General features: G+C 32.6%; 1 protein-coding gene across 1 annotated transcript in view; it reads left to right on the forward strand.

Moving 5' to 3' along the window:
- The first annotated feature begins 6,715 nt into the window (after positions 1 to 6,715).
- Positions 6,716 to 21,648, forward strand: part of LOC117169558 (doublesex- and mab-3-related transcription factor A2) — a 56,303-nt gene continuing 41,370 nt past the window's right edge. Inside the window, exons 1-2 of the mRNA XM_033355985.1 lie at positions 6,716 to 6,985; positions 8,936 to 9,302. Of these exons, the coding sequence (XP_033211876.1) occupies positions 6,716 to 6,985; positions 8,936 to 9,302 (637 nt within the window). The remainder of the gene's footprint in view (positions 6,986 to 8,935; positions 9,303 to 21,648) is intronic.

Here is a 21,648-nt window from a genome sequence, read left to right on the forward strand (position 1 = left end):
TGTAAATTATTATTACTGCATCATAAACTCCATTTAATATTAACAATCGCGCACATTTTAAGTGGTAAAAAGCGTTTAATTGTCCAAAGTGAATCTCAACTGCCACTGCTTCCGATTAGACCGTCGCCATTTTATTTCGCTGCTCCCATAATGCACCGGCGCTCTTCCGACAATTGCTTCAGACACCTATTCTTAATATCCCTATTATCGCTATACTTATTAGGGGTTTGACTATACGATATCCCTGGTATATGGAAAATGGTCAAGGATATTCATTTTCGCTGATCCAGGGATCTTTCTGAATTCCTTTGTTCGTTTTCAGCTTAATGTTTGGCTATAATAAGGAATAATATCCCTGTCACAGCTCAATTTTTTTTACCGTGTATATTTTATAATCTATTTGAATATCCACATATATTCCAGATTCCCTATCAGGATAATAAAATCGACACTCCAGAGTATCAATCAAAATTGTCTGTGTGGAAACGTAAACAGTCAGGGCCGCCTGAACCGTTTCCAGTTGAAATGCATAATGTTACGCAATATAATCGACTGAGTACTCGAGAATTGCAGCCCTTTCGAAGCATTCTGAAGCGAGAGTTGCAACCGTCTCTCGCCCTGTACCCTGAGAAACTTCGTGCGGGCTAGCAGTTCGAGATTTGGATTGATAGATTGATATTGCTAAAATAGTCGTTTTAACAGATGAATCGGTCAGTATTGATGACTGAATCAAATAGTCACATATTAATTAACTAATTTTCTGTCAATTGTAATTTGTCTGCTGTAATAAAGTAGTTCAATTATTTGTAAACTTAAATTCTGTGAATTCGGGATGAAATAGATAAATATTTTTAATAAGTTTGGTTTGTCTTCCCGAAACTTCATATTCCAGCTCTGCCAATTTTTCGGGATGAGCAGACACAGTCTTTAATTATTAATAATAATGAACAGTTCATAGCAATTAACAATAAATGGCCTATTAACACAATGGAAATCGCGGATTTGATCATTTAAACCACTGATTTAATTAATTAAAGTAACTGGTTATATCATTTAAAATGTTATGAATTGGTATAAATGATTAGACCAATTCATCTTTATTGACAGAAAATTAATCTTCTTGGTTCTAAATTCATCTTTTCAGTTGAATTCAACTATTTTTTATTAAAAATTCAAACTTTTTTTTTTGTTGAAATATCAACTATTACGTTTTTTGTTAGGAATATATCCTTTTCATTGAAAATTCAACTAGTTGGTTGAAAGTTGGTCTACTTTGTTAAAAATACATTTTTTTGGTTGAAGATTCATTTTAGATACAATTTTTTTAGTTAAAAATTAATTTCTTCTACTCCTTTCCCCTGCCGAGTGAGTCACGCCTACCCCGAAAGGGAAATGGCTTAATGGTGTAATAAACTTTAATTATTTCGTTTTAGACTAAAAATTAATCTTTTTTAGTTTAAAATTTAACTGTTTAATTGAAAATTCATCTTTTTTGAACGAATACAATTGAGTTTTATTAAAAAATTTATAATGTATTTTTTTGAAATGTCAAGTATTATATTTTCGTTAAAAATTCATCATTTGAGTAAAAAATTAAACCATTTTGTTTGAAATTAGTATTTTCTTGATGAAAATAATTTTTTAAATTGATAACGGCCCCTACTTTGTTAGAAATTTATTTTTTAGGATATAGATGTATAATTTTAGTTGAAAATTCATCTGTTTGGTTGATAATAACTCTATTTTGTTAAAAGTTCGTTTTTTCAGTTTCCAAATCATTATGTCAATGGAAAATTAAAGTTTTCTATTTTTGGTTAAAAGTTAATCTTTTTTAGTTGCAAATTCAAAAAAAAAAAAATATATATATATATAAAATTGTTAGCAAATCGTCTGATTTGGTAGAAAATTAATTTTGTTTACGAAAAATTAATTTTTTGGTTCGTTAAAAATGTATTTTTTTGGTCCTAGACTTATTATTTTAGTTGAAAATTAATTTCTTTGATTGAAAATTGAACTATTTTGTTGAAAATTCGTTTTTTTCAGTTCTCAATTAATTTTGTTAATTGAAAATTTAGGCATTCTATTTTTGGTTGAAAATTGATCTTTTTTTGTTACAAATTGAAATATGTGGTTGAAAATTTATATAAATATATTTGTGAAAATGCTTTAACAATTTTTGTTTTTAAATATTTCATATATTTTGTTGAAAATTCTTATTTTCTGAAAGAAAATTAATCTTCTTTGCAAAAAAATAAATAAATGCTGGTTTGACAGTTCAACTACCTACTTAGTTTCAATTGAAAGTTGAACTGGGTTGTTAATAATTCGTTCGTTTAATTAATAATCCATCATGTTAGTTAAAAGTTAATTCCTCTTTTTTGAAAATTAATTTTATTAATTGAAAACTTAGCTATTCCATTTTTGTTTGGAAATTTAAAAATATGACTGTTGACAGCAATGCATCAATGCGATTCAGTAATCTGAACGGAAAGTAATATAATTATTTTTATAATTACAAAATAATTTTTTTCTCGTGACTGATGGAAAGTACATTTGGATGATTATCCCTCATTCTACATATTTTTAGATAAGTGAGTGAACAAAAAATTGATTTTTGTATTAGAGGGTAAGTTTATAGATATTCAGTAATATAGATGTGTTTGAAGGGTTGGTTCTCGGGTTGGTTGGTAATATATATTTGGATCTGTCGAGGGCTTTTAGGTTTGACCGTTTCATCGATACCCCGGCCATTACGCTACGGTCGTTATGTACGTAGGTGTATATATCTATATCCGTCACTTTTTTTTACCTCGGCTCCCTTCCAGGCAGCGGGTTTAAAAAATGAGCACGAACATTATTTTTGCGCCCCTCTCGACGATTCGGCTGACCGGTCCAGCCACTCAGCGAATCCGCTGGCCTGCAATGTGCCGCGTCAGCGAATGTGAAAATGAACAAAAAAAAAGGGGGAGAGAAAAATTATATATTTCCCAGTGGTTCGCTTGGACGGCCGTTTTAGGACAGATATGCCGGCCGTATGTCGGAGCCAGGAAGCCATTTTCAATTCAATCTGTTAAAACCACGTCAAAAAGTCACACCGATATATTTCACCGCTGTGCGTCTCGTGCGGATATCTCCGCCGAGCGATCCGACGAAAACTTCTACCAACGGCAAATAGCTCACATTCGGGTATAGAAATATCGATATCGGATGTGTCGCGTAAATCCCTCGCGTGGAAACAGCTAGAAGTGTGGAAAATGCTTTTTGTACGAAATCCGCAAAATTTATGGTGAAAATTATACAGGGTTTTGTAGGAAAACGCGAAAGAATGATCAGATTGTTACCGCTGCGGCCACAGGAAAAAATGAGGATATATGAAATGTTGCAGGTAATCGTTCAAGCAGTGTAAATGCGAGGTGTGTATTTCAAACTGAGGTCAACTTTCTGTGATGAAAGTTTACGTCAGTTTTGGGTAATCAGCTGACTATTACTCTGCTTGAACGATTACCTGCAACGTTTCGTATACTCCCAGTTTTTACAGCCTGGACGAATCGAATAGAAACGGGTAGCAATTTTTAAATTTAAATGGGCAGAAAGGGGGACAATTGGGTACAGAAAATCACAGGAATGAATTCAGTTTTATGCAATAATAATTTCTCTGTGATAATATTCATTTTGCGTTCTCCGCCATCTTTATGTCAAATTTTCTTACTTTTGTGTTATGCATTTCTCACTCTAAGAATTCTAAGCCTTTATATTCTGTTTTATCACTTCTCATCCTATTCCCCTTTTAAACTACTCTATTCTTTACTATCTCCCAATAATTCTATCCTTTTATATTCCATTTCATCTATTTATATTCTACTTTTATTTCCAAATCGTGTGTATTTTTATGTTATTTAATCATTCTTTCTACTCTGATCTAAAAGGATTTTATTCGTTTCCATACAGTTTGTAACATGTTACATCATATTTCGCTTTTCAATCAAATTGTCACTTTCTCTTCAAGTTTTCCCAGTGGGCACAAATTTGGCGACGTCTTGGCGACATCGTTACGACAACTTTACGATAACTTTACGACATCCTATGTCCATGTCGTTTCGGTGTCTTTGCGATATGGTAAAGGCATCGTTAGATGATAAGACATATTAACGATATCGTAAAGACATCTTAACGACATGGACATATGATGTCGTAAAGTTATCGTAAAGATGTCGTAACGATGTCGTAAAGACGTCGCCAAACTTTGTGCCCGCATTGGGTTAATTTATCCTCCTTTCTATTATTTATATCCTTTTCTATCATCATCGTTTTTCCTTATTCAGTTCCTCTTTTCAACGGGTTCTATTCTTTTCTATTTCGTTTTATAATTGCTTATTTTTTTGCCACATTCTATCATACATTTTAGTATAATCCTCATTTGAATGATTCTCCGCATTGCCCTACTTTCAAAAAATGTCACCTATTCCTATTTCATTTAACAATTTTTATCCTCTCTCCATTTCTATACGTATTTTTGTTTCATTTTTTCATTGACTTTCATCAAGTTATTATTGATTGGGTTTATTGTGTATGATAGTTGAAGTATAAATCACAAAGTATTAGTGTACATAATATACGGTATGCAATTATATATGTCACATTTATAACAGAAAGGTTACTAGAACAATATTGGAACAGGAAACCAAACAATAGTTGGACAGGTATCATTCTTTTGTTTTTAAGCGAAAAATCCATACTTTACTCATTTCAAAGTTTACCCGTGATCAAAATGATTCTTAGCGCAATATACCCAATACCCAAATTCTTTCAAGTCTGCTTGCCGGTTTTGTTTCGAGCAACTTAAATATATCTTTTTTACACAAACATAATTGTTTCGCACAATGATAATTTTGGTTACAAAAAGATTATTGTCGAGAGAAGTGAAAATTCTCTTAGAACCGTAAGTTTGAGAGGAAATTCCGTTTGTGTCAAGAAACATGCTCTTGATACAAGGGCCATTTTTCTAATTGACCAAAAAACGCCGATTGTATTTTCCTAAACAAAGCCATCTATGATATTCTCTTGCAATTTTTCGGTTTGAAAGAACAACCCACACAAATAAGTCAATCCGCCTCCTTATTGAGGGAACAGTAGGTACATAATAGTCAGTTACACGAAATCAAAAGTAATTCCTCGCATTGTGTCATGAAGCGTGTACCTCAGCGTTGTGTTCGGTAGGGGTAAGATACGTAGGTAAGTAGATATATACAGGGTCGAAACCATAATACATACAATCATACATACATAGGTATACAATGCCTTTATTCCATTCTCATTGCGGGTAAATAACATCTGTACATTAGATCACTATAAAATCGGTCGCCATTGCGAGCTACAATAGCTCGACCCCATTCAAATCTCGTAGAATGCGATTCAAAGAAACCTCGTCGCGTGACGGTGATGCCGATGATGGTCACGACCGTTGTGGTGGTGGTGCTCTTCGCCAAGCGGAAAAAGAGGACACGCTGATACAGATATGTATTCGTGCCCGCGCAGGGATGAAATATGAAAAAATGGAAAGAAGAGAGAGAAGAGAGGAGATAAAAAAAGAGAAATTGAAATAGACTAAGCAAGAAAAAGAAAGATGCTAAGGATAAAGAAGGCTATATAGAAACGAAGAGAGACAGGGGTTAAAACAGTTGGTCGAAACAATAGGCGGAGCATGGAGAGAAACGTCTGAGCATCGCCAGCATTGTGCGTTTATATTAAACGGGTTTTAAATAAAGGGTAATGTGTTAGTTCGTGCTCTTTGCTTCTGTGTGTAGTATGGTACACAATACTTATAAACCGGGTAGGTGGGTTTCGATGAACGTGGGTAGGTAGGTATGTCCCTTTCACTCGGCTCTCCAGGCAGATATAAACTCTTAACATCTCTGTGGGACGCCGCTATGGACCAATGAGAAGCCGAGACAGGCGTGGTCGCTTCCAGCGGAGGGTCCTGTTTGGTGGAAACCCTGGGGTGGAACACTGTGGCACAGTGTTTTATTTCGCGCGCTGGTGGAGGGGCTGTTAGTTTCTGCCCTATCCTTCCTTACACCATACTCTCCTCTCCCAAAGTTTCACTCGTGACCCCTCATCACCCCCTCATCACAGCGCCATCACCTCCGCGAAGAGCCTCGTGGCGACCAGCGCTTTACCTGAATCGAGTCTCCCGGGATGCTGCAATTGTTGACAACACCGTGGCTAGAGGGGGAGGAGGACTTGGATCATAGGGTGCTCCCAAATCGGCATTTCGACTTCAACACCCCGTACGAGCAGTTCACGTAGTCATGCGCGGCACCCCCAACGCACCCTCGACAATATCTGACGATATCTCCCAGCCAGGAAGGTTACTGTGCAGTGGATGTATCGGGGGTGTAACGCAACGCGACGGTTTTTAAGAGACTTGGTATTAATGAAAGTGGAGTGTTTTCAGAAGAGGTGTTCGTTCTTATTGTGAACTTTTAATGTGAAGTGGTAGGATAATCTTTGGACGCTGAATACTATATTCAGCTGACGATGTTCGTTACTCGTGATTTGTGATAAGACGTATGCGGAAGTTTAGTTTGAAGACTGGTAGTGAGTTTTGGAATCCTAGGATTTGGAGGAATAGTCGATGTGATGAGATGGGAAGGTGCTACTAAGAAAAGTGATTTTTGAGAGTTTGGATTGTTGTGACTGATACAAAGTTGGTAGGATGTCGTTACCAAGAGGTGTAGGTTTGGGAGTGGATGTGGGACAGTTAATGCAACATCAACAGCAGCAACAACAACATCATGTGTTGCCTGCAGCATTTTTCTTACGCGCGAGTGCCGAGCGGTACCAAAGGACACCTAAGTGTGCGAGGTGTAGAAACCATGGGGTAGTTTCGGCACTCAAGGGACACAAACGTTACTGTCGATGGAGGGATTGTGTGTGCGCGAAATGCACCCTCATCGCGGAGAGGCAGAGGGTCATGGCCGCTCAGGTGAGATGAAATGATGTTTAACAATGAGGAAATAATGTTGTACTTGAGAAACATGGTTGGGAATTTGGGTAATGTTGAAAACAGAAAATGATAATGCGGATAATGATCTTCGAAGAGATGTACAAGTACAATGTGGAATAATGAAGGAACAGTTAAATAAGAATCAAGGTACCATCCTGTTTAAAGTTGAACAAATGTTGGTCCACAAAAATCTTGTAACCTATTACATTTGAAAACTTTTCTGCATTAAGTAGACTACTTTATGAAGCATTGTAATTCTTAATGCTGCTCATAAAGCATTAGTGAAAATTCGTGCATCCGAACCACTATAGCTCCACTTGTTTTTTTGAACATGTTGCTAATTTTGATCCTAGGTCCTAGTAGGAGTTTCTTTTGATGTTTGGTTATATGAATTCTAATGGCTATATTGAAAATGATTTGAAGTAAACGTGTTTCGTTATAGTTATACGCAACAGGATCAAAACTGCTGTTCCATAAATTACAAAAAAAAAAACTAGACAAACAAATTACATGGTAATTTTCAAATTCATATCAGAACTTCGATGCTGTTCATTCAGTTTAATTCTTGAATAAAGACATGCATTTTAATTAATTAATAATTTAATCGCCCCATTCATGAGTCCCGATGAAACTAGAATATTATGGTCCACTATTACCCTCAAGCTGGTTCTGAATTTAATTAATTCAAAGAGGCTTAAGGATTAGTTGAAGGGGATCACATTTTGGTCTGGGGAACAAAACTTCACTCTAATACTATCACCTACTTTAATAGTTTTTTTTTATGTTGGCAATATACTAATATTATTTTAAAAGCAAAGGGAAGTTTTAATCTCTCTCTGTTCCTCCAACAAAATCTTTTTTCCGATAAATTAATTTGATTTTCTTCAACGAGCGACTAATCAAATGAAGGAAAATATAGGTTTTTAATAACTGTAATCAAAATTGTATAATTTTCTCAAAAAGCGAGGTCCCTAATAAAGCTTTAATGAAATAATTAACCCTAAATAAGTTGCAAAAGTATCAAAGAATTTTTTAATTCCCTTTGAACATGAAAGACCCGTTGGCTTTTTTCTTCAGCCATGCGGAAATTGAGGCTATTCAAGATTCAGTACATAGCATATAAAATTATGTACATATATAACTGATTAATGTGTATATGAGAAATATAAGAAAGAACTACGAAGGTATCATGAATGTATACGTCGCACGTGGGGTTCAAAGGCAAGTTACACCTCTCCCAGCGGCATTTATAAGTAAGAATTATACTTTTGTAATATTGGAATAGGCTACAACGATCTAATATTAGGGATCGGGTATAACGTTTCGAGGAATATTACACTCAGATCGTGTAACGTTACACGATTGTAATGCTATACACCCCAGATTTTATATACAAACGCCCTTCTTGTCGAGCCACTTCAGGTTCCGACCCCGAACTTCGCAGGATACAGTCACAATTGGCATATCAACTTAGGGATATTTAAGAACCATGTATACTATATACCTTTAAAGCTGGTATTATCAAGGTGACAGTTCGCTTTTCGTCAACAGTTTTTTTTTTTTGGTAAAATATTTTAGAAAAGAAGGTTTAGTAACATCAGAATGAACCGAAGAGCTTCAGAATTGTGATATTTTTTTGTAACCTCGTTTTGCAAAGAAAAATCAATCTTTTATAACCCATGTTATTTTCTGTTTGCAAGATATCCTCATTGATGAATATTTAACACATTATCGATGATTAAGAATCTATGAAGTACCTTTATTACGAGCCAATTAGAATCCATTAAGCACAATAGGGATCTGTAATAGTTCAGGATGTTAAATTCAACAAGTTTATTACTCTAATCAATTATATTAAAATCAGAATATTCATGAAAAATTTATTTATTTATTTATTTATTTTAACGTCATTTGAAATGAATTATGCAGGTTGCCTTGAGGAGACAGCAGGCACAGGAGGAGAGTGAAGCACGAGAACTCGGATTGCAGTTGCAATATAATAATGGAAATTGTGCAAGTGGCCAAGTTTTGCAAAATACTACGGGTGCTGTAACTCCTGCGGGAAGCCCTCCTCCACATCCTGGACATGTTTCGAGTCCGGTGGGTCTGCAAATCCCATCCGCCGCTGCAGCAGCGGCGGCGGCTGCGGCCGCACAAATTCAGACGCAACTTCAGCATCAACAACCCGATTGTGGAATCCTTCAGCGGATGAGAGTCCCGCAGGATGATTATAGACACATCAAATCTGAGAAAAACGACATCATTTCTCACAGCAATTCCCTCGGCTCCATTACAGGTAAAAAATATAATTATGTATATAGTTAATTACAATTAATTAAAATATCGATGAATCAATAAAATTCCAGCAGGCTTCGCTTTTTAATGAATAGATAAAGATACTGTGAATGTAACAAGTCTCACAGTAAAAATTCTCTTTCAACGAATGTTCACTGCTTGTAGTAGCCAGAATTGAAGTCACTGGTTGCCAGTGAATTTTCACGGATTCGAATTTAGAGAGAATATTTCACTGTCAAATTATATGATTTAGTGAACACATGATTATTAAATAATGGAATAATACGAAGTCGTTTACTGAATTATTGAATATCATATTTTCATTACTGCTGTTTGTGATTAATGCGTCCACTAAATTCAGTAGTACAAGTCAATGTGAAATTGATTCCATAGCAACTCAAATAAAATGTTACTCACCGATGCATGTAATGCAAATAAAATTGAGTAACTACTCGAATCGTGATCGTAATATGAAATACAAATATATAGAAAGTTTTTAAGTTAAGAATTTGATTATAACAGTAAACAAATAATATAACTTTACTCGCACATGATGTTGTCACTTTGAGAGTAGAAGCGGAAAATTATGTTCGAGGGTTAGAAATTTGTCAAATTTTCGCTTTTAAAAGCTCTTTTGTAAGGCTTTTTATTTTAACTATGTGAAAATTAAGAATTATTATAATACAGATTTGGATGTTGAATTGAATTATTATAATATTATACAAGGGTATTATTTTGAGAATAGCAACTAGTAAAAATTGCTATATCAGATGAAGCACCATATGTCACATAAAGTCTACCTGCAACAAAAAATATTTCTTGTTATTGTCATCTAAATTTAGTTTTCAAATTCTTTTCCTTAAATATGTAAAGCTTTTGTTCTTAAAAATTTTCTGTATGAATAACATTTTAGATTTCATTGTTTCAAATTATTAAGGTAATGCTGTCTCAAAATAAGTATTATAAAAGTTCTTTCAACCAATTTTCTAGAATTTCATTAATTCTATAACAAGATTTTTTTACTAAAATAGGAAGAGGGCTAATGTGGTTAACGTTTTTTAAAACAAATTCTTTACCGGTTTTTCCTTGAGAATTAAACCTTATTTTTCGGTGTCATATTTTCACCTTTTCTAGAAAATCCGGTTATAGAACTGCATTTCGTTCGAAACGATACCAACCCAGGACATATCAAGCTAAACTTATTCTGCATCTCAAACAACACTGTTTTGATTTTAATACAAATTTTCCTGCCTTGTAAAATTTTTATGCATGCAAACTTTTTTAATTCTTAACATATATAAGGCAGACCAAAAATGCTCCTAATTTTACAGATATTCTCCTTAAAATAGTGACAGCATAGCTTGTATTAATTTTTTGAAATCATTACCAAATTTTTAGGTGTTTTACAAATTTACAAGCATAGGTAAGGACAGCATTGTTTTTTGTAAACCTTACAAGAATTTTCGGTATATTATGATTTATTTATGGGTGATTGCCAAATACTTTTGAGAAAAAAAGTTTTTCTTCCCAAAACGGCCAAAATATATTTTTAAAATTAAGTTTCACCCTAGAGAGTATGCAAATTCAAAAATGAAAGGAATGTATTTGTGATGGGTATGCATTTTAAACAGAAAACTTCGTTTAAAAATATCCTCTCATTTTATTGTATGATAAATTAATATGCCGAACTTCCGGATATTTAATAAATAATATTACAGGGTATGCAAAAAAGATGATCATTATTTAATGTTGATTAAAATTAGCACTGATAAAACGATTTTTTATTACACAAAAATCTTCCTCATAATTTCATCCTGCATTATGAATAGTTTGAGTATTTATATTTAAAAACTTGCCTAAATTGTGCTTTGGTATAAGTAATTTATTGAAGCGTTTTCAGAAGAAACAGATTGATGAGAGCAAATGTGGAAAAGGCTGGGACTTCAAATGTTCAACTTTTTTCCATGGCAAGAAATTGACCATTTCAAGTAATTTTAGGTGATTGCAATCACCCTTATGCTTTATATTATATTTATATATTATTTGTAAATATATTACATTTTCTGCAAAAACTACTGAAAAATACTAGTTTTCGGGTTTGGGATTTTGCGGTGCGTAAATGATTTAGAAGATTTAAATTTTCATCGGACGTTTCAGCTTCATTTATATGGGCTCTCTTAAGTGATTTATTAGAGAAAGTTACATATTTGGTATAAGGTTTTGGTACACACCTGTGCGCTTTTTTCTAAATCTATTTTTTGTGCGTGAACTTTTTTTCCTAAAAAAATGTGTTCTAAAGTATAATAACAATATTCAAACAATTATTACAATTCATTTTTACTTATAATTAGTGTCTAACAACGCAAATTTTCTACCTTAAGTTGTTATGTTTACATAAACCTGAAACATTATTGCATTGCATGTGTTCACTTAAAATAATTATTTACATTTCACCAGTTTAGCAAAATATAATGCCTATTCAGAAAACGTTGGAAGAAGTTGCCGCCCTCGATGAAGTGGCATGAACATGCCTATTCAGAAACGGGACCAAGAAGCTGCGTTTTTAGGTAATGTCCAAAAAGATGCTTTTTCAGAAAAAGAGGCAAGAACGTACCTATTCAGACAGTAATTTTTATTAGCCGAATTTAATTTTTTGGATTGTGAACAGTTAAGAAACATCATTTTTACTTTCTCCCCTATGTCGCGCAAATAGTTAGATGATTGTTATAAACATAAAATATCGTTAGACGATAAGGAGGAAAATCTGCCAAAAGAATCTTTATGTGCTTTCTCATTGATAACGTACCTTCTGCGCATCATAATTGATAACAGGCCCATTCTTGCCACTTTTTCTGAAGCGGCATCTTCTTCCTACTTTTTCTAAATAGGCATGATATTGCGCGAACCCGATGATTTACTGTTATATATTTAGGAAAAAACGCGCACAGATGTGAACCAAAAGTTGATACCAAATATATATCTTTCTAGAATAAATCACTGAAGAGGACATATATGTAGCCGAAATTTCTGATGGAAATTTAAATCTTCATCATTTACGGACACCAAAGCCACAAACCCAAAAAGTGATGTTATTACTGAAAGTCACAAAAGGCCAGGAAGAAATTACAGAAAAATGCATGCTTCAGCATTCTCTAAGATTTGCAACATGTAAAAAAAAACAACTAAAAAAAGTGGACAGGTGTCGTTGTGCGTTGCTTATTATGTGAATAGGTACAAGTATGTACTTAGCCTTAGCACACGTAAGCGCGTGTTTCTCGAGACTTTAGACTCTTTATACTTTAGATTTTAGAGGAAGGTAGTAAGGACTTGGAAACGGAAGGAAGGGTGGCACATACAGCTTTTAGCCCGCAAGTGAGGGATATGAATTAAGCTGCCACTAACGAACGACTTATTTCAAGTGGTATAATAAAGGGCTCGCGTTTGGCTATTATTTACTTAACCTCACGACTGAAATACACGCATGTGCGACTAATGGCCACTCATACGTGTGCCCGTACAAGATTTAAAAGTACTTAGACAGTTGCTCCTACATTCGCGTGTCGAAAAGCCTGCATTTTGTATTATACTTTTAGAGTCATACTTGCTCACGTGTCATGTGCATTGTTTCTAAATTTGCATTCCTTGACATCGCGAGAAACTCTTGAAGTTTTAAAATGTCCCGCTAAATAACCCACAGGGTTAGAACTCATTTCAAAGATGAAAAATTGTGCTGAATATTTATTGGCGATAAAATGATGCTCTTTTTTATTACCTAATAGAGGAATCGAACTCACGTAAACTGATTTCCGGTCAGGTGCTTTGACAATTAAGCCAGGGAGGACAGAGAATCTTTTTTTCCAATATCATATATGATACCTTTTAAAACGATATTCCGTAAACATTCATGATATTTCTTATGACAAAAAATAGACCGAATGATTAAAATTTAGATTCAAAATCTTGAAAATTTATTAACACTGGTCGACACCGAGTTAATATTTAATGAATTCTGAACAAATTAAAAATGTATGCTTACATAAAATTTTTTCTTGAAAAGCATCATGTATGACTTTGGGAAAAAGATTCTCGATCCTCCGTAGCTTAGTGGTAAGCACACCTGACCGGCAATCAGGTTACGTAGGTTCGATTCCTACCAGAGCTAATGAAAAAGAGGATCTTTTTTTCACTAAAATGCATTTATAGTATTTGTTATTGCAAACGAAATGGACAGTTTTTATAAATCCGTATAGAAGTGCCTTGAGATTTCGTTTTGTTGATTTATTTCCTAAAGTTATCTAGAAATCCGTTTAAATCCCTTAAATCTCGTCAAATCGTTAGGAATCCCACAAGTATGTTGTGAAACCCAGCAAAACATCTTAATATCTGCAATATCTTTCAAAATTCCTTGAAATATGTTGCAATTTTATAAATTCCCTAAAATCCCGTAAAATCCCCCGAAAAACTGGTAAAGCCTTTTGAAATCTCTCGAACTATTTTCTATTTTCTAAAATTCCTTGCAATCTATTAAAAGCTATTGAATTCTATTAAAATCCTTGGAAATTTATAAAATTCTATAAATCTGGTGAAATCCCTAATAACCCCACAAAAATCGGATTCAATTCTGTAAACCATCTTAAAATCTACAATATCTTTCAAAATGTCTTTGAAAATGGCGAAATCTTTTAAATCCGCTTAAATCCCCTTGAAAATAAACATTAAATATCTGTAAAGGATAATAAGTTGGAAAGTTTTAATTAACAATTTTTTAGTTCCTTTATAAAGGATTTAGAATTGAAACATTACTCCTATTTACAATAGATACAGCGGTTCTTGAAATTATCTAAAAACAACAGAAAAAAATGCTCGAAAAATTGAAAATTTAACTACCTCAAACCTCAAAATGTATCTATTTGGTTAAAAGCTGAACTATTTGATTGAAAATTGATCTTTTTAAACTGCAAATTTAAAAAACTAAATTTTTTTATTTTAAATTTAACTAGTTTAGTAAAAGTTTAACTACTGCGTTAAAAAATATTTGTTTAGTTGAAAGCTCACCTTTTTGATTTTAAATGGAACTATTTTGTATTAACAAATTATTTTTCTATTTAAAATAACGTTTTTAACTGAAACTATAAGTTTTCCATTTCTAGTTAAAAATTGATCTTTTTATAGTTGAAGATTTGTACTTTTTGGTAGAAACATAATTTTTGTGGTTAAAAATTTAACAATTCGGTTAAAAAATTACCTTTTTAGGTCGACCATTCAAGTATTTGGTTGAAATTATACTATTTGTTAAAAATTGAAGTTTTCTAAAATTCCTTGAAATCTTTTAGAATACCCGAAAAGCTCTGAAATTACTTAAAATCCGTTAAAATCTACTAAATTCTATTAAAAACTCTTGGATTCTATTGAAATTCTATAAACTTCATGCAAAATTCTTTCATTTAAAAAAATTCCTTTTAATCTATAGAAATTTCTTGAAACATTTTTCATGTTCTACTACAAAGTAGTAACACCTCATCAAATTCCTCAGAATTCCTTTAAGATCCTACAAAATCACATAGATGTAGTAAAATCTCTTGAAATCCCTTGAAATACTTTAAAATACTTGAAAGTCCTGTTAATTATCCTGAAATTTGCAATATCTTTAAAAATGTATTAAAAAAATTAGTAAGCTTTTAAATCCTCGGAAATCAGATAAAGCTTCTTAATCAGATAAAGCTCCTTGTAATCTCTTGAAATTAAATGTGTGTAGTTGCTCATTTAAAATTTAAATATAAACACACTTGGTACATTGGATTTTACGGGATGGAAAAAAAAACTTAACTGTAAATCAAACCTCTATTCACAGAAAACGCCGATACTCAAAAGTATGCCACCTCGGTGTTTTTTTTTAAGCTGCAACAAAAATGACCCTACTATTTTTCGGTGTGCTCTCTCCCAAGAAATGGTGTGATTTTAATTTCATTAAATTGCTATATTCTGAAGACAATCAAGTCGGATTTATGTACAATTATGTTTTTTCTATTTCGAAGAATCTAATTTTGCAAGCGAGTGGCAAAATGAAAAAAGTTTGCATTCGCGAGAAATTTTTATAAAATAGTAGCATTAATGACATATTTTTCAAAATAGTAGAAAAATAGTTGCATCGTGAAAAAAAGTGGCATGAAGTATTATTAGTGGCGTAAGTCCGAGGCCTGAATCCAGCCCAACATGAGTTGGGCCAACCTGATTTGCATAAGTTGAATAAGATTGGAAAGTTGTACGAAGGAGTTAAGAATTGCAAACTTTCCTACAAAGTCGTTTCCGACTACAATGGAACTTGCGTCTCGTAAGTTCTGCGGGACAAGTATAATGAAAAAAAATATCTCACTTCGTACCAGCTCTCGCGAAAATTTACTCACTAAAGCCTCCATTCACAGAAATGACAATAAAGGGTAGAAGAATGAAAGGGGTATAAAGAGCGCGAACTCGAGGTAAAAGCAAATAATGGAAAACCTGCCAGACCCATAGTGAGAGAGTCAATTGTAATCGTACTGTTTGGAACGTTTAATAATTTGATTTATATCCCGAATTAAGGTCTTCTAAACGAAAGATTGATTTTGAATGTACAATCCGCAATATACATTTTATATCGAAAGATGATAGGAACTCATTAGGTTGACAATTCCTATTCATAATTTCAGAGCTCACAGACCGTTCTCCATTTTCACCGAATCCCCCTTTTTCTCCATTAAATTTAAGAAATCACCTGAAATCGAGAATGTCGACCCAACTTTTACATTTTTACAAGGTTTAGATTCGTTTTTTAAGAAAAAATTGAAAAAGAAGAAGCTTTGAAAGAGATTTTTTTGATGATACCAATTTCAATTATCTCCGAAATGATTTATTTGCTCATTTTGTAGATTTTAAGGACATCATCGACTGCGAAGAAATTGCGAAAGATTCCGCCGAGAAACTAACTCGAAAGATAAATCAATTTTGTATTTGACAATGCTCTAAAAATAGGGAAAGTAAGGAGGTTCTTCAGAAAACTGGAAATATAAATGGTTTTATAATATTCAATTAACATTAAAACGCATCTCATTCCTAAAATTTCAAGTAAAAGTATTCCGTTTTCAACAAAATAGATGAAATTGTATCCAAATAGTCAAATTTTCAATTAAATAGAGACTAAAGAGAACCAAGTAGTTGAATTTTCAAACAAAAAGATGCATTCTCAACGAAAAATGTAACCGTTGATATTCCAACCAAAAAGATTAATTTTCTACTAAAGAGTTGGATATTCAACTCGAGAACATAAAGATTCAACAAAAAAGTTCATTTTTAACCAAATATTTAACTTTTCAACAAAATTGTTAAATTCCAAACAAATTAACATTTTTGAACCAAAATACATATTAATTTTCCATGAAAAACAGTTGAATTTATATAAAAAGACGAACTTTTAATAAAGTAGTTAAACTTTCTACTAAAAAAGATTTTTCAGTCTAGAAAGAAAACAATTTTAAATCAAAATGTTAAATTTTCAAGGCAAAACGTTGAATTTAAAACTCAGAATTATGAACTTTCAGGGATACAAGATGAATTTAAAACAAAACTATAAATCTATGGGGTATACAAAAAGCTATGTACAAACTATAATTTTCAACTAAATAAAACTATCTTTCAACCAAAAAGGATAAGTTTTTTAAACAAAATTGTGGAATTTTCCACAAATAATTAAATATTGAGCTCTATAATAAAACTACGTACGTTTCATGCGAATACTTTAACTACATTTTTAAAAATATAATACATATTATAACTTAAAATGAAAACTGTGATTTTAACTTCTATGGAATGATGATTACACTTTGTGGTTTGGCGATTACATTCTCATTACGTAATTCGCGCTTTGCGCTCGATAATTTGTGTCCAATTGAAAAACTTTATCAAGCTAATTAGTAAATCTTGTTCAAATATAAAAACAACCCTTCAAAATTACGGATCTCTTAACAAAAATCGCATATATTTTTGGAATTTGGATTGATTTTTCTTAACATATACAAAAATTTTTCTGTTCCTTTTTTTAAAAATTTTCAAATTTTTAAAAACATGTAACTTTTCTAATTTCTCTCGAATTTATAAATGCCATAAGGATAATTAGCGATTCTTTTTGCCGTATACCAGAAAATTTGACAAAAAATTTTAAAACTCATAACATTTTTTTCTTTAAGTTTTGAAATAGCTCTAACGTTTTGAATTTGTGTCTAATCGAAAAATTTAACTAAGATAGTTTCTAAATATATTTGATAGCTAGTGAAGAAATCAAATGAAATTTCCTAATCTATCAGAAAAATATTATTTCTATTTTTCTGAATATTTTCAAAATTATATAACTTTTCAAATTTTCATTGAAATTGAAAAGTTTATTTAAATAATTTGCAAATCTTATAGCTACCTATAAGAAACTTCGACAACAACTTCTAAAATAATTTTTTCTTTTAATTTTGAAAATGCCCTAAATTAAAAAATTTTTGTTGGAAATATCTGCTTAGCGAACTTAACCTAAATTTTGGGAACTTTAAGAAGCGTATCAAAGGCTGACTCAAATGGAAAAATTCTTCATAAGTTAGCGTGGCTACAACATCAGGTAACCAAAGATATATACAGAAGACAGATAAACAGACAGACATCAACAAAATTATATGATTTTCGAACTCTGTGAGTGCCGAAACGTGAAGAACCGTTAAACACCAGAAATCGAAAATTTGGACGAATACATTACACTCTCATGAATGAGAATGTAAAAAGAGAAATTCTTCAACAAAAGTATTATAGTAGATAATAGTAGCGAAAGACTTTGAAGCCTGCAATAAATAAATAGGAATTTTGTTTATTATGAATACTTTTTAAATATGTGACGAAATTCGTAAATCGACATAGCGGTGTATCGTATTTCTTACACTATAATCTTTTTTCGCTTATATTAAAAAAGCTTTTAAACGTCTATGTTTTTCACTTGTAAAAATGCATTAGAAATCAATTTAATTATCTAAACAAAGAAAAAAACAACGAAAAAGTAAGATTTTTAAATAGTCATTTGTGCGTGTTTTTCAATTATTTCTTTTTGGTTTAGTTAGAAAAATAGTCTGAACAACTCAGGTTCGTTTCTTTATTGAAAAGAATGCACGAGAAAAATATTGATCAAAATAAGAAATCAAAATCTATCTACTGATAAAAATACATTTTCAAAAGTTGAAACATGAGGATTTTTCAATTATGTTGTTTATATTTTTTCCAATATTTGATCTACTTGCATTTTTTTCTGATGCTAGCTAAACAAAATCTTTAAACAGAAACAATGTTAGAAAACTTTCTAAAGAAAAGGCGCTGCTGTTAGATCAGAGGGCACTTTTATTCAAAATCCACGATATACCCGTATGATATAAAACATTTTTTAAAATAAACAAAATCCCCTTTTAATCCCCTTTCAGAGAAAAAACACCCTCTTTTACCTTCAATTGAACTACTGAACCACCGTGATCCCTACAATTTCTATTAAGAGTAGACTGAATTTTCCTTTCTTCCTTGCTTGAAGAGATTAGGTTAGACCAGTCTCGAAATCATAAATATGTAAACTCGCCATTAATATACATTTTCTAGATTTGGTGAAGGTATTTCCCTTTACAAAAACACAGGTACACCCAAAGTCTCGATCTTCGAGACACAGTACCTTCAGAGTATAGTTAAACCAAGACTTCTGTCGAGAAGTTTCGCAGTAATTGAATTTCTCAGTCCAGTGCCTTCAACCGCGGGGGATGGTTGGCTGGTCGGTTGGTGTAGGTGGGTTTGCGAATGGGGTGGAAGGAGTGAAGAGGGTGCAGTGTTGTATAGGTATCTATATTCTATACGGAGAAACTTGGACGATCCCTTATTCTACAAAAGCTCTTCTCGAAATCCACCTTACATTTCGCATTGGTGAAACGTTAAAGGTTAAAGCGTCCCCACGCACGATCTCTTGATTCGAATCTCTATTCACCAAACTATCTTATCTCTTATTCACTCAGTGTTCTCTTCGCGATTCAACAAATATTCAGTTGAACACAATTCATACTTTCCTATCTTCATGTTATCTCTTATTGATAAATAGATCCATAGCACTGTAAAACAGCAAATATTAGGTGTTGGATTTTATTGAGATTTCAAACTAAAGTGTCTAGGATATAATCTTGGATAATACAATCATCCTCTTAGAAAAAGCGAAATTTTATCCTATAATTTGTAATCCTTTGATGCTTTGATATTTCACGATTGTTGTTTACTTTTCTAAGTTGAAATGCACAGATAGGCTATGTTCCTTGATTTTCTATATGGCTACTACTTCTATCAATGAGAATAATGAGGCTAATTTTATTTACACTTTTGAAAAATAAGTCTGTTCGCCAAACTATCTTATCTCTTATTTACTCAATGCTCTCTTCGCGATTCAACAAATATTCAGTTGCACAGGATCTACATTTTCCTATCTTTCTGTTATCGTTTATTGATAAACCGATGGGCAGAATCGTAAAACAGCAAAAATGAGGTGCTATTCAGATGTAAGACATAAGTATCTAGATGTTTAGCTCTATCTCGGATAATCAAATCATTCTTACAGAAAAGTCACAATTCTCTCCTATAATGTGCAATCCTTCAATGGTTTAAAATTCGTATTTATATTCTTATTTATTTGCTTTATGATTACTGTTTCTATCAGCGAGAATAATGAGGCTAATTTTATTCGCACTTTGGCAAAATTAGTTTATTCACCAAACTATCTTCTCCCTTATTCACTTAATACTAACTTCACTATTAAAGAACTATTCAGTTAAACACAATCCATACTTTCCTGTCTTTATGTTATCGTTGATTCATAAATCGTTGGGTCAAACCGTGTAACTGCAAACAAAAAGTGCTATTGAGATGATAAGCTGAAGTATTTAAATCTTCAGTTTATTTCGGATAAGGCAATCATCATCTCAGAAGAAGTGAAATTTTCTCCTTTAATTTTTAATACTTTTATGTTTAATGATTCATGCTTGATATTCTGAGCTAAATACCCAGATAAATGATATTTCCTGATTTTCAATATGGTTATTGCTTCTGACAGCAAAAATAATGAGGCTAGTATTATTTGTACTTTAAACAAATTAGTCTGTTCACCAAAACTATCTTATCTCTTATTCACTCAATGTTCCCTTCGCGATTCAACAAATATTCAGTTGAACACGATCGATATTTTTCAATAATTATGTTATCGTTTATTGATAAGTCGGTGAGTAGAACCGTAAAACAGCCAAAATTAGGTGCTATTAAGATTTTAATATGAAGAACCTAGATCTTAAATTTATCTCAGATAACGCAATCATTTTAGCATTCGACATCTCAGAATTAAGTGAAATTTTCAGCTATGATTTTTAATCCTTTGATGTTAAACGATTCATGTTTGCTTATCCAGTTAAACACAATCCACACTTTCATGTCCTTACTTTATCCTTCATTGATAAATCGGTTGGTCAAACCGCAAAGCAGCAAACAATAGGTGCTATCAAGATGATAAACTGAAGTATCTATGGATGTTCAGTTTATTTCGGATAACGCATTCATCATCTCAGAAAAAGTGAAATTATCTCCTATGATTTTTAATCCATTGATGTATAACGATTCGTGTGTGATTCTCTGAGTTCAAACTTCAAGTATGCAGATAGATTATATTCCCTGATTTGCAATACGGTTACTACTTCTATCAGCAAGAGCAAAGAGATTAGTTTTATTGGCACTTTGGCCAAATGAGTCTTTTAAGATTTAAGTGAAGATCGACGTATGAGAAAAGGTCGTTCGTGCTAAGTCTTTGGCTACTTGAAGACGTGCTACCTCAACGCCAATTAAGTGCATACAATTATATGTATGTACACCTATGCAAATAATTACTCATCTCTAGGCTCAGGTGAAGCTGACTCTTTGCAAATAATGTTGCCACGCAGACGCCGTGTTAATCTCTTTTCTAAAAGTCCATTATTTCCGTAATTGTCAGACGAGAGGTAACTGGTAAATCCCTGTAATCCGGGGAATCCAGTGTAATCAGCGTTAATCCCGTGTAATCCGCAGTAATCAATCCACTTCTAATATGAAGTAATCCACTTGTAATCCAGGTGATTTTAAATAAATTGGACAATCCAAGTAATTAATTTGTAACCCAGAGTAATCCGGGTAATTCGAAATACGAGGGTAGTTCAATAAGTCCTTAGAATGAAGTATAAAAACAATTTTTTTTGGGTAAATTTTTTTTATTTTTCAACATAATCTCCTTGGAGCTCTACACA

This window comes from Belonocnema kinseyi, chromosome 3, assembly GCF_010883055.1.
Source record: "Belonocnema kinseyi isolate 2016_QV_RU_SX_M_011 chromosome 3, B_treatae_v1, whole genome shotgun sequence".
NCBI lineage: Eukaryota > Metazoa > Arthropoda > Insecta > Hymenoptera > Cynipidae > Belonocnema > Belonocnema kinseyi.